At 34.4% G+C, this 15,535-nt stretch overlaps 1 protein-coding gene across 1 annotated transcript in view; it reads right to left on the bottom strand.

Annotated features, from left to right (window-relative positions):
- The window catches only part of LOC125672996 (microtubule-associated protein futsch-like), a 53,479-nt gene that overhangs the window by 29,804 nt on the left and 8,140 nt on the right, over positions 1 to 15,535 (bottom strand). Inside the window, exons 7-13 of the mRNA XM_048909217.2 lie at positions 15,028 to 15,186; positions 14,804 to 14,962; positions 13,745 to 13,871; positions 11,166 to 11,306; positions 10,438 to 10,564; positions 10,110 to 10,270; positions 5,054 to 5,101 (exon numbers count right to left, since the gene is read on the bottom strand). Coding sequence (XP_048765174.2) covers positions 5,054 to 5,101; positions 10,110 to 10,270; positions 10,438 to 10,564; positions 11,166 to 11,306; positions 13,745 to 13,871; positions 14,804 to 14,962; positions 15,028 to 15,186 — 922 coding nt within the window. The remainder of the gene's footprint in view (positions 1 to 5,053; positions 5,102 to 10,109; positions 10,271 to 10,437; positions 10,565 to 11,165; positions 11,307 to 13,744; positions 13,872 to 14,803; positions 14,963 to 15,027; positions 15,187 to 15,535) is intronic.

Genomic DNA, 15,535 nt, shown 5'->3' with positions numbered 1-15,535 from the left:
GTGTCAATCTATTGCAATCAGTGAGGTCCTACAACTTAACCTTTACCTGAAAATCAACTACATGAATGACTCACACTACACTTCACAATATGTTCCAACTCTTACATCACCTCTGCAGGTTTTACAGATTTTTTGATTTGTCAAGTTTACACAGCACAAAACTTCAATAATTCTCAGGTTGTGTGCCTGTTGCCCATCACGTAACACAATATCAACCACAGGACTGAGACAGAATGGACAGTTCAATCAGAACTTTGTAAAGTTTCCTGGATAACCTTTATCAATATGTATTAAATGCATACACTGGTTGATGGTTTAGGCCCCTACAGCATTTCACATGCATGTCAGAGATCAGGAGTTGGGATTCTTACAACAATACTATCCCAAACAAATGTAACAAAGAGCTGTTAAAATATCTAGGAGTTGACAATTGTGAATGCAAATTAAAACCACTCAACTTGAAAAAAAAAAGTTAATTTCCTTCTAATACAGTCATAATTTTCAATGTTGCACGGAGTGAAAAATTCAAATGCTATTAGTTAATTACAAGGATGTTTTCTGCCGTCATGTGATGTTGACAATTACATGATTTGACAATACATTGTGCGTTACTAAATATTCATACCGTATATTTGTAATTGAGTGTGTTAATGGAAAAACATCATTCATTTTTTATTAGGTTCTCCTTTGATGTGTTGACTCTATGGTCTAACTACATGTAAACATGATCAGAGTTAACATATTGTAATAAAATAATATTGGGAATAGAATCTCTTTCCTATATGCTTCTGTTTACATGCAAAGTAGGTCTTATGCAACATATGGTCTTAAGGAATACTTATCACAAATAGGAAGGATTAAATCTGAACATGATAAACCCGGTGTACATATTGACTTATCCACTTCTAATTTACTTGTGATATAGCACAGAAAATCGAGAAATACTTTGAGGCATTCATGTATGTTAGTTTTTTGGAATGTTAATACCTGAAGGATTTTACATTGAAGATTAATTAAAAACTTTCCTACCGGTAAAAAGAACTCTTAAAATATTAATTTTCCCTACATTAGAAACTGATTTACAGGAGTTGAATAAATTTCTGATTAAAGAAAGCTCTGCGTGTATATAGAGCATCCTGATGGGTTTATACACATTCCATACATGGAGACAATCCTTGTATGATAATGAGGCTTACCTGTCACAGAGATGCTGTATACCATCGTTTTCTCCTAAAATCCCAAAAATAACACCAAGCCACAGGAAATACTTTCCAGTAATTGGGGATACACCACAGATCATACACCTAATCCTCCTAAATTACAGGTAAATCACAGGTAAGTTGTTCCCCACAATCCGACACAAGACAATAACCAACTGAGCATGCAGGCGATCACATTGATTCTGTCGTGAACCGTGGATATTCAGAGTAACAAGAGGAAGTGACTCTGAAAAATGATCCTCACACTCAAGTTTATATTTCCTTGCACATTTCATTCATAATAGTGAATTACGGTGATGATGTGCCCTTCAGTTAACTATTTTGAGAATCAAAACTGCACAATTCCCCCACATCATATGACATTACACGTGTACAGCATGCTAATGATGCAAAAAGAGGGGGAGTGATTCTAATCTTAAAATATGGATGATAAAGTCTACATAAATGGTGTTACAGGCATAAAAACAGTTCATGTAGAAAAATTGACCCGTGGGTCACATTCCAGTGACTGACAGTCCCAGAGGTATGTTTTTACAACTTGTGTATATTCCATTTGTACCAAAAAAACTAACCCTGGCAGATTAAGATTTACCTGTGTGATAAGTACACCTTGAATTTCAACATAAGACAACCTTTCTGTAAAACGAAACACCAGGGATCAAATATAATTGTAGAATGCATAAAGCATGTACAGTGCATGCAACCATATGCATGTAATAGTTACAGATAATTACTTTTTCCACCAATAACTTCATGCGGCATGTAAATGTGATGATCATGAATGCATGTTGATGTGATATCACAGCTTGAAATCAGAGATAAATCTCAGGCTTCTTGTGAGATTATGCATACATGCGCTTTCAGCACTGGAGGTTCCAGAAAGCTGAGAAGTGCACCTAGATACAAAAAAGACCCAGTGAGGAAAGTAAATTCACAAATATTTTTCAGGTCCATTGTGAACATATTTCTATACCATTTTTGTGTACATTTACTTCCAAAACTCATTGATATCAATCAAGTATGATGGCATTATAGAAATAATAAAAATGGCCAAAATCCTGCAGGAACATTGTTCACACCTCAACACTACAAGTACATGGTAACATGCCAGTCGTTTACCTCAGGTGCCCTATGCCAAAACACTGTCAGACTGCGTTAAGAAATTCCTAACATCTGTGTTCTGAAGAGATTAATCAGACAGAGATGTGATCGAAAAGACTGAAAATAATTAATTCCATAGAAGGTCTAGTATTTCCAACTATTTTTTTTTTAAATAATATAGAATTGGGAAGGAAGTATAATAGAGCTTAGCACTGATGAGAATAAATATTGACCACATAGCATGGCTGTGCTAGTTGGAACATTACAAGTCCCTTACTGTTTTCATCCATAGTACAATGGCAATGAAGCTAATTAAACAACCGAGAGTGAAAATGCACTGACATACCTCAACACTATGAAATATTATCACCTAATATTCCTGACCAAAAAAAAAAATCATAACAAAACACTCTGTCATTTCCATGAACATCTTTTGTTTCAGTATAATCTACTTAGTATAATAAAATTACATTACATGACATCACAGAAGTGAATAGGGTAGTGATAGCCCATGTAATGCAGGGCAAACCTGAACTCACTAGATTAAACCCATTGTTTGCATCAACACTTCTTTATCACCACCATGGTCCCTGTTCTAAATTCATTAGGAAGATGAAAATTAAATAAGCCTCCAGATCGATGGAAGCTACAAATACCCATCTTATATATCTACACTACTTTGGAGTAATCCATCATGTTACTGGAACTGCCTGGGAACTAAGACTAACACAGATGCTGGACAACAATCTAAATTATCAACTTCACCTTGAAGGAAGATATGCAGTGCTTTCGTTAATATTTATGACAAAATATTTTGCAGACACATTATATTTCTGGGCATGACTTGGGTTCCCGAAATTCCACAACAGATATTGCCTTTGGTCCATTGGGAGTCTCAATTATATCAGTTGTCCCCAGACCTCTGCCTTTTAGAGGCTTACAATGATGAATCTATCTACTGCAGCTTGAAAGTTTACTTGAACACAATACACTTATGTTGACAATTTGCTACAAAATTCATAATAATCTTATAATACATAGCAAGTCAATTTACTACTATACAAGACCAATAGTTTAATAATCTTTGTTTTCATTTCACTGTTTTGGATGTATCTGAACCTATCAGTTTAAAGAACTGTTGTTATTTTTGAACTTGTAATACAAAATTACCTATAGAAACAGGCATACATGATTTATTAATTGTTAACTTTGCACCAAATGTAAGATTTGTGATGAATTTCATTATTTGTTTGATTGTTTTGATATATAATAATAATGCGAATATAAAACAATATAAATTGGCATATATCATGTATATATATATATATCATAAAGTTACATGCATTATTACACAACCTAAAAAACTTGAGGATTTGAACATTTTTTATTGTACAGAATAGAAGATCATAAATCAAATTGTGTAAATTTTGAATTTCATCAATATCTACTTTTTAATGCATGTCCTTAATGGATGGATTTTCTTTGTTTATACCTCTTAACAATCTGTTTAAGGAGGTATGCTCCATCAGAGAAATTTGATATGGATAAAAAGTGGAGGATATGTACAACAATATTTTGAAACTGAAAACTCAAAAAATGCAGTTTCAGTAGAAAGCAATCTAAACAAAATTTACAACCCGTGCTTGTCTCGAACCTGCAATCTACAGTTCAGCAGTCAACATGCTATCCTACTGAGCTACTCAGCTAGGCGGTGACAATTTAAATGAATAGACAAATATTGCTAATATTCATATTTTGATCCATGTTTTAAAAGGAAGTCAGCCATTATGACGATGTAGAGTACCTCCTTAAATTCCGTCAATGAGCATAAAGAATAGTAAATACTTGAAAAATTATCATACACAAATTCCCTTATTATATTGTTAATCAAAGGTGTCAACGCTAGCTTGCAGTATTAGAATGCACTGATATGAATCAAATCTTTTAAATTGTGTGAGAAAAAGTTTGTCATACATCATATTATTTGTATCTAGCTGCAGAACTGTAGCTCTGTATCATGTACATGTATAGGACCAATACTTCTTCACAATTATATATATATACAATGCATGCTTGAATTATATTTGAGTTCTCATTTATCCTTCTCATGCAATATACGTACAGCATTATGATATCATTGATATGGCAATGATATCCTAATATCAACAGAGAAAATTCGAAATGACTCTGCAGGGCGTTGAACCAAGTTATCATGAGAAGCTTGTAAACAATTTTTTTTCCAAAAATAAAGCATGCAAGAATCTGAGCGGCTTCTCTCAGATGTCTAAACTATTAAACCGTTGATAAAATCAACATAATAAGCAAATGAATGAATGAACGGAGTTATTTCAACACAGATTATCAGAATTTCCCACCTAACTAAGAGTTAGTTTGAAATTACGGACATATCCTTCTAGTCAAAATTGCTTTCGTACACTGACTTTAAAACTTTGACTTCTGTATCTCTGATATCTGATAGTTTGATATGACTGTCCAATTGTCGGGTATTTACCTAACAACTTTCTCGAAGTGATCACGAGATTCCGCAAGTGCAAACAATCCCCAGTGACAGACGACGTTAAATCAGGGGGGTTCAGTGAAATTTCTCGGTTAATAGGGACCATACAAGGAAAAGGAATCAATATACACAAATTTTAAAACACCTTTCAAACTTGTGACAAAAACTGGAAGTAGTATGTATCCTATTTACAGGACAGGGGGTCTTTATTTACCTGTCTGGTTCTCGTTCTCCGAGTCAGCGATCTCCGCCATTTTCTTTTCGTGACGTCACAACTGCTCTGCATATTACTCATTCTTTTCTGTCTATCTTTCCGAAATATCCGAATAAAATAACAAATCTAGGTAAAAAAAATAAAAATAATAATAAAACTTCCCCAAAAACAAATCTGAGGGGGATAATGAAAATGATTTACAATAATATGTATTGAAGTTTGAACGTGAAATCTGTCTCTTTTTCTCCAGATAAATAGGCCTACATGTATAAATGTATATCTATGTAATATATTTAGAATGCATTAGGCCTATGTAGATATGATCGAGGGACTAATCAATATTTATTGGGGGGGGGGGGGTTAGGGGGGACCGGTGCATTCCATATTTCCATTTTTTAAATCCCTATATGTCTTATCTTCTAAGATTACAAACAAAACAAAAAAACAAAACAAATGCTGTCCTATATCAGATATGTGTAATTAAAAAAGTGTGTGTCCTATCTAATCCGCAATATATATATGTGTGTGTGTGTGTGTGTGTGTGTGTGTGTGTGTGTGATTAAACAACATTAAAGTTTGTCTCTCCGTTGTTATATCAGCTCCTCATAAACTTTTGTTTGTACTATGTCATGTTCAAAAAGTTCAGTAATTTGCCTAATGAAGTTACAAATCTCATTAGTTTCATCATTTTTCTTTTTCTTTTTTGTTGTTGATAAATTGTTGTTTAAAGTGTTACATTTTGCATATCTTTTAGTTACTGTTCTACTGATTTTTTGTCTCATGAATGTATACTTAATGCAAGTATTTTTCACATCTCAGTATATTCTCTATGAAAGATGAAGATAACGAACAGTGATCAATCTCATAACTACTATAAGCAATACAAAATTGAGAGTTGGGCAAACACGGACCCCTGGATATACCAGAGGTGTGATTGAGTGCCTAGGAGGAGTAAGCATCCCCTGTCGACTGGTCACACCCGCCGTGAGCCCTGTATCTTGATCAGGTTCACGGAGTTATCCGTAGTCAAAATCAGTGTCAAGAACGGCCTAACAATCGGTATGAAACAAGTCAGACAACATTTGACCTAATAATAGGTTGCATTGGCAAACTATCAAAGATGTGTTTAGACTTTAGTTAAATTCTGGTCTGTATCCTTCGAGTTATGACCAACATGATACACCATTCTTATTTTCTATGATTGAAATCCATACTTCATGCAAAACTTACATGTAATTTTTGCGATTTCATTCACAGCTGAATGGGTCTTATGTGATTTTTTAAGTACATGTTTTAATATTAGTTTTTTCAAAGGTTCGGGCCGTATTTTATTCCAAATTGTCTCTATAGTATATCCAACTCTGACATGAAATAAAGCATGCAAAAAATATAGCTGTCCTATCATTGTTGAAAATAAAAAAGTTGGAGTCCTATCAGTATGTAGGCCTAAGTCAAAATAAATGTGTGTCCTATTGCATTTTGCACACACACACACACACACCCTCCCCCCAATAAATATTGACCATCCCTGAAATATATATTTAACAATATTTACTTGTAACCTTGTAAGTACTTATGATAGAACTTTTTTTTTTTATCAAAATATATTGCACCATAAATAAAACAATGATACATGAGTAGATTTTTAAAAAAATATTACTATTTAGTACCTACAAGCTAGGGCAAAGAAAGATTAAGCTGCAAGTCCACCGACTATGTACCAGTACAAGTTTAAACCCAGTGCAAGTACAAATGTACCGGTCCCTTCAGAAAGAATATATTATTATAATGTTTCTATTAAAAACGTATTTCTCTCATAACTTGCATAGTCTAGTTTGGTTAGCAATTTCCTATTTAAATTAGTGGCCACACGGGTTCTATCGCCGGTGACCAGACCTGGGGTTATAAAACTTGTACCGTATTCATGAGTACTCAAACTCAGCCATGTTTGTTTCGAGTACAACTCTGAGCAAGCTTTAAGCATACTTGAAAAGGCTTGAGAATGTACTCCATTTGAGTGAGAGAATGGTTTTATAAAAGTTCTATAGCCTTCACCTTTGAGTACGAGTACGATTAAGAGCACAGAATTCGAGTTTTAGTATGAAAATGTGCTCAAAAAAGTTTTATAACCTCCAGGCCAGATAATACCCGACTCGAGATTCAGAGGGCCTGGTTTCGAATCTAGATCTGCTCCTTTGCATTTTGCTCCCTTTCGGTTACATTTGGTTCTGAACACTGACAGGTGAAAATGCCCGCCAGGAGATAAAAACCCTGCCAGTGGGTTTATACATGTATTGTTGGTGTGAAGACATTGAATTCAGGAGGGAGGAATGTGGCAGTCAGAAGAGTTCGATCGCTGGTGGCCAGATATAGCTCAGTTTGAAGAACACGTGGATAGGGATTCGGAGGGCCAGACTCAAATCCCGGTCTGGTCCATTGCATGTTCTACTTTCCTGTTACGTTAGTATTTCTTTTTGTGTTTTGGCATGCAATCAGTCATTTTAAAATTCATAAAATATATATCGAGAGGGCATTTGATACATACTGTAAATTAAACTCGTAAAGTATGACAAAACACTGCTGGAAACCGAAAGAGAGCTAGAAAAAAATGAGTCTGTCCTTTATCCTTTTTTTTATTTAGTTTTTTTTGTTTTGGTATTCTATCGAAAAGCTACTTCATGTTCTCCAGATACAATTTGTGTTAATGTACAAAACGGCGCCTTAATATATAAATTACTTTTATAATGTTCTTTACAAATTGTAATGATAGTCATTTTCTCGTGCATCGAATGCATTACAGTTGTGAACAATGCACGTACGAATCTTGTTGTATATATTATATAAATATATATTCACACACATGTAGTACGTCTATTTCAACGACTAGGGATTCTGACAGTTCTGAAAGTCAATCGGATGTTCCGATTGTTCTGAAAGTAGGATGTAATTTATATAGAAAAATAAAGTTCATTTTGAAAACATCCCTATGCTGACGTGAAGCGTTGCAGTTCATACCCTAATGTATTTCTAAAAATGAAATTTATTCAAATGAGTGAATATCTTCCAAGTCATTTGATGCGCAACAATTCAGTATTTCTTTAAGTAACGAACGATATCGTCAATTCTGAATCGTCGCTCTTCAAATGAATCAATGATAATGAATTGATGAGCGCTACACTGTGTATTCTATTGTGGATGGCAATAATTCAATTATAATGTGGCTATAACTGAATTACTGCTCTCATCAATTGGATTTTAAAATATATCATTATATTCTACTGATCAATGCGTGCAATAATTCTTTTAGAGAGATCTTCAATTCAACACACCCACAATTGAATTAATAATCTCTTTGGTTGAACGGAGGAGTACATAATTTCTTTCACAAATCCGTATGAGTCATTAAAGATACCTTCACTGGAGTAAGAGAGATATCATCAAATCATTTACACTGAGCTCCAAATGAATTAATTCCACCATATTGATGTATGCATGAATTATAGCAGAAAGAAATAAAATAATGGTATCTTCATATAATTAATATTTTCATTTATGTTAATTTGGCACTCTATATATGTATTCTGATGTGGAATATCAATCTCATTTAGCATCTATCAAAAGGGGATATTTATTGCCCTTGCACTTTCATAGGCTGGTAGAAAACAAAAGGAAGGGGGGTGTAAAAATAAATTAGTGACAATCATTTGTCCAAGAACATGCACTTCCGCACCTCCTCCCAAGCATATTTATACGCCAGTCTTCAGACAGCACATATTATGTTATGCCACTGTCCTTCCGTCCTAGGTCATGCTTTCCGGACCTTTTCCCCGTAATGGATGCATGTACAGCATTGAAATTTGGTAAGAGGAGTTTGCATTTCAGCTGGATTCGCACACCATGGCAAACTAGACTTTAGAACTAAAAGGTCAAACAGTTCCAATTTTTTTTTATTTATTTTGGATACAGGTATAACCTTGAAATGTAGCCACAACCTTCCTCTCCGAAAAGTAGATTAAATTTGCATTTCAACCCAATCAGTGAACAGTGACTTACTTTTGGACTAAAAGTAGGTGAAATAGTACTATCCGGCGGATGCATGACGTACCGTTTTCGGTACTATCCGTGGACGTATGATGTACCATATGCGGTACTTTTGTTCAAAATTTGCCAAACACAAACCATTGCTCGAATTATATTTTATAGTGTTTGTTACTAATATAACACCTTGTTCAACTGAGACACCCATCAACAGTCAGGGCATTTTCTGGTTATCATATTCATTACCAATGTAGACCTACAGTAAAGCCTAAATCACAATGACCTATTCAGTTCAATGTACAACGAATCAGTCTAGACAATACTGTATTATGTAACTTCTCCCTTAAATCTACTGAATTGCCCGGTTGTCATTCCAATAATAATACTGGACTATGAACCTACTCATTGCAACATATAGTAAAAAATAACCCCTTGGTTATTCACCATATTCTGAATAGTGGCAGTCCACTGAAGATTATGTAATATTGGAAATGAGTAACTTTCCACAAAAGTCCAAAAATTTATATTTTAGCCTTTTCAACAATAAATCATCCTCTGCATGATTCTCACAAGGACTTGGTATATTTGGAATAGATGTTTCAAGACAACCTAATTTTTTAATGAAATTACAGGCCTGACAAAATGAAAGACACTTGTTGACAAGTAACATCATTCAACATGTGACAGAGTAATAAAATGAATTGAGTCTCAAGTTTTAATCTAGTCTACCATCACAAAAATTTGCACATTAGATATGCATCTCCATAAATATATGTGTAATATCCATTTCATAAATCGGTAGTGGATAATCGATCGTAAATAAGCAGAGTGAGACACTTTGATAAGTGTATAAACAGCCATTTAATCGTGAACAAATGTTCCTGATGTTTAATATTATGTTGATTAAAATCATAGGCAACACATGGTGCTCGCTGAAATGTGCAATCACATCGACGCATAATGTTTCATGAACCACATGTTCAAGTAGAGCCAAACTCTTCCATCCATTTCTTGTATTTTTCCAGATCTTCACTAGACACACTTTTGTTGACCTTTTTAATCGCATTCTTGAAGTCCTCCATGGTAGGAGGGAGTTCTAGTTCCTCTTTTGGAATCATCCGAATTTGTTCTGCATTCAGCCCACTTATTCTACGACGGAATGACATCATGGCAGCATCTCTGCAAAAATAAACAAACACTGTGTTGCAAAATGCTGACATTCTTCTTTAATCAGCTGCCAAGTAACCACCTATCTTTTAAATTTTAAATCAATGCATCATTGGCTATTCGTTCTCTACATTTTCATATGTGTTTCATCTGCTTGAAACCACATTTTTACTAATTACCTGCAGACATTTGTTATATCAGCACCCGAGTAACCATCCAAATTTTTGGCGACATCACGGAGATTTACATCATTAGCGATTTGTACTCCTTTCAGGTTGATTTTCAGCAACTCTTCTCTCCCTTTTTCTGAATACAAGTAACAGATTTATAGATACAATCCAAAATATATTTACAGTCAATTCATTTGTTCCTTCAAATTGAAGAGTACATATGCTAAAGGGAAAAAAAAATCAACTTTAGAAGAGAGAAGCTTTTTGTATACTTTGACATTAAAACAAAAGCTTGCATATTTAATACTGATTTCAAAATTACGCATATGAACATTGCACTGCTGCAAGATGTAAAGGATTCCATAATTTCTGTCAATTAAGTCCTTAAAGGTGAAAGTCTGCACTAGTAAATACAAAAATGCAAGTACTTACAGGTGTTTTTATTGTTCTTTATGATAATGATAAATTTTATTCCAAAATAAGTAGAATATTTGCACATTCTATGCATTGTAATTTGTCCTTCTCACAACGATTGCATTGAACATGTTGAAAGTTGTAAAAATAAGTTGTTCTATGGATATAGTGAATAACAGATATATAGGACCCCAGAAATTTGCTGTCCAGCACGCAGTATTTTCAAGAGCCTTGAACTACAGGACGAGCAGTAGGGTTGAACTCTGGCTCTTAGTTTTTTCTAGGTTTAGTCAATTTTACACAGCCAATAACAGACCACTGACCTGTGGGCAGTGGAATGTAGATTCGTTTCTCTAGTCGCCTCCTAAGGGCCTCATCCAAGTCCCAGGGGAAATTGGTAGCCGCCAAGACCATTACTATCTTGTTCTCTCCCTCTTCATCCGTTGACTGGGTGGCAGACACACCTAACATTCAACAAAAATTATCTAATGTTGACCTCATTCCAATAAGCATATTATCCTAATACATATACATATACTGTATTTACTTTTACCAATGTTTTGGTTGTGTACTATTTCTTGAATGTAAAGATCTTTCAAACTGACATAAAACCCTATATACAGTAGGGCTGTGCGGTGCACCGCAATTCGTACCATTCGATTCACTGCACCGATTACAAATTCCGGATTTCAGTTCGGTTCAGATTTTACATACACCAAAAACAACAAATATGGCATCCGAGTGATGTGTAGAACATGCAGATTTTTATGCAACAGAGATTTAAATCACTACTGTGTTGAGATTTAGCATTTTCACCACTCGGATACCAACAGAATATGGTCCGTAAGATCATTGCAGTTCACAGTATCTTTACATGACATAGCATTTCTGTCAGTGCTGGAGTGAAATCAACATCGTAGATAATGACCCAGATTAAATGTGTTGACAGTTAATATGAGAGAGCAGTAAATCAATCAAGGAGAGATTTTCAAAGACTCTCAATTGATAGAATTGTTGAATTTTTACATATGAATGAAAAGAATACAATATACATTTTAGACTGACTACAGATTTGATTAAGGTAGTACTCTACATCATCATAATGGCTGACTTCCTTTAAAGACATGGATGAAAAAATCGATATCAGCAATATTTGACTTTTCCTTTTCCATTTCAATACGTAGTCGAGTAGCTCATTAGGTTAAGATTACCGACTGCTGAACTGTAGGTCGCAGGTTCGAGTCCAGCAGGGGTTTTAAATTTTTTTCAGATTACCTTCTACTAAAACTGTATTTTTTGACAAAATAAAGTAAATTTGAAAATTTTCAACTTCAAAATATTGTTGTACATATCCTCCACTTTTCATCTACATCAAATTTCTCTGGTGTAGCATACATCCTTAATGATCCAAAAATTATGCAGCGAATTAATATAACAAATTTCAATAGACTGTCAATTTTTTCCCCATCATAGTTATAAAATGCCATTATAAAAAGATATGATGTTTACAAATGATGACATATAGTTATACAACTTGAATAAAATTAAATCAAGTATGCTACTTTATATTAAAATTGTTAATTTTTGAGCTGTCATTAGATAAATTGGACCTAACATGAACCGAATCGAAAATAACCAAATCGTGCTGTTCTGAATCAAAACCGAACCGAATCGAGCTAACCCTGAATCCTCCCAGCCCTAATATACAGTATAATAGAAACTGAAAAATATCAAGAATAAAAGTCTGAAGTTGTTTGTGTTAGATATGCACACAAAGAATAACAATTATCTTTTGTACCATATTTACTTTCATATCATTGTATGATTTGTGAAATATTTGACTTTGACACTATGAAAGAATAAAAAAGAATTGCACTATCTTCTCAGTTCATGATCATATAAACTGGAAGTGTAATGTAGTAAAATATATGAACTAGAAGTGGGCATTTTAGTATTCATGTATTTTCTTTCCAGAATCCCAGATAAAATCATTAACATTTGAACAGATTTATTGAAAAATGTACTGAATTTTGAATTTTCTTAAAACTCAGGTAATAACCACTAAAATACAGGTAAATCTCAAGAACATTTTAAGACAGAATTCATACCCATTGTCCTTTATCTCAAACATGTGGAAAAAAATCTTGACACATTTTTTTTTTTATCAAAATATCCAAATCATGACTTTGATGCACATGTCAGACACAAAATGTTTACTTATTGAGTTTTACAAATTTTTAAAATTCACTCAGTAAAACATTTGTTAAACTCAACGTACAGTACATTCAAGTATTAGAGGGACATGCAATCCGACAGTACAATGAATTTGATCCATACATGAATTAACACAAGATATTCATGTAGGCTAAAAAGTGTATCTTTTGAGTGAGCCTGTAAATCAAACTGAATTTTAGAACTTTGGATCGAGTTACAACAGCAGGGGTATCAAAATTTACTTCACTTTCAGGATCTGATCCAAATGACTTCATGTATATTCAAATTTCATACAAAGAACTCTACACAGCCCTTAATGCTGGTGTTCTGGTTCTACACCCTATTTTGTTGTCAATATGTTAGGCGGACCGCTAAAACAGTTGTTTATAACTGTTACAACAACACCATCTCTTAATACAAAGAACTGTTGTTAATCTCATATTTATGCAATTTTTCAGTATTTTACCAGATGCTTAAATCTCAAAATGTTGATCAGACATTACAATAAGTTATTCATCTGACATCACTATCATAAATCTTTGATTCTCCTCAACACTTGCTCAACTCCCTAAAATGTCAGTGCATTTTAAAACCTATCAAAATACAGATAGCAGAGTAGAAATCGCATTAGAATGCTTGATTAATGTCTCTTGAGGTTGAAGTGTTCAGGGTTATTAGAAGTCTTTACCGTCCATCTGTATCAGCAGTTCCGACTTGACCCGTCGACTGGCCTCGTGTTCCTGTCCCCCGCCTCTCTTCGAGCAGATAGAGTCAATTTCATCGATGAATATTGTACTGGGTGCATAGAAACGAGCCTGAAATCACAATTCCATTCTTAGTTTTTGTGCAGAATGTTTGGTTTGCTATAATTATGATGTTCAATATCATCAGCCATGCAATTCTTAATACACAATATGAAAAAGTTTTAAACAAAGAAACTGTACCAAGACATTGCAAAAAGCATAGTTCATGTACATAAACTCAAAATGTTGTAGAAAAGGAATGAAAGAGAGTGTCAACAGGATCGGTTGTTTGCTGTGCACATGCAGATGAGGGGGATATTTGAAACAACAACTGTCAACATCATCAGAAGACAGGTTTTGCATCAAGCACACGTAAGTGAGGTCTGCCAAAGTTCACTGTCCAGATCTTAAACAAAGCTGTAAATCATTCATCAACACATATTACAAACCACAGGCAAAATATTCACTTTTAATGAAATGATAAATCAACCTTCTCTTCAATGAAAAATACTTTCCCAAACTACATGCACACCCCTTCTCCAAAAATATTTTCCATTCAAAATAAATGCCAACACACCCCGTTTCCCCTACCCGTATTATCTACAAAAAAATTCTTAGTTGTCTTAGTCCGCTTGAATGTTCTTTCAACAATGATTTAAACATTAATATAAAGAATAGTGACCATGCCAGCTAGCTATAACTATGTACTTACCTTGTGCCCCTAAATATTGTAAAGGTATATTTCTTATAATCCATTATTTCTACATAATTATCATGCATAAAATCAAACTCCATCTGTGATGTTTCAATGTACATATGTCATGCACAGTCTGCCGCTAGAAACTCACCTTACCATAACCAAAACATGGTCCTCGTCATGTGACAAACTTACTGGTAGCTACACTAGTTAGCATGCTGTGAGTGAAATGTTCAGAGGAAGGAAGTGGTCGCAAATGACACAAACTGGGAGAGCAGAGTACCTGTCAATCACCGGATCTACATACCATCTCGAACAATATCCGCACCAGTTTCTCCGACTCCCCATGGTACTTAGACGTGAGCGTCGAGGACGTGACATTAAAAAACGTCGTCCCACACTCTGTAGCCACAGCCTTAGCTAACATGGTCTTGCCAGTTCCCGGTGGGCCGACCATCAACACCCCCTAGTGTTGGAGATAAAAAAACAAGGGCATGCAATACTTAGTAATGAAGACAGGGACCGCCTTACCATTTCAAACAGAACTCGAACAAGCTTCTCGGATTCCCCTCTCCATTTGGAGGTGAGGGTGGAAGAGGAGATATTAAAAAATGTGGTGCCGCATTCTGTTGCTACCGCTTTGGCCAGCATGGTTTTACCAGTGCCCGGGGGGCCCACCATTAATACTCCCTACAGACAAGAAATTACATAACACTCCCATAGTCAATACTAACTTTACACCTTGCCAATTTACACTAAAACGGAAATTATTCCCCATATCTTATAAATGTTTCCTATAAGAATCTCTATCAGCAAATCAATACTTCTGACTTTCATTTTCGAAAAATAGATGGTGACAGATACATCCATCTGTTTCATAAATCTATATAAAAATTTAGGTTTTATTTTCAATGGAAGGAGTGCTTAATATAAGTATGAATGAAATCATAAACAATATCTTACAAAGAATACAATTTTAATAGTAAAAGGAATTTAATATCATTGATACAATGTAAGTTATTCTTATAATGAATCATCA

The sequence above is a fragment of the Ostrea edulis genome, chromosome 3 (assembly GCF_947568905.1).
Source record: "Ostrea edulis chromosome 3, xbOstEdul1.1, whole genome shotgun sequence".
Taxonomy (NCBI): Eukaryota; Metazoa; Mollusca; class Bivalvia; order Ostreida; family Ostreidae; genus Ostrea; species Ostrea edulis.
Note: the sequence above shows the minus strand (reverse complement) of the source record. Positions and strands in the feature narration are given on the sequence as shown.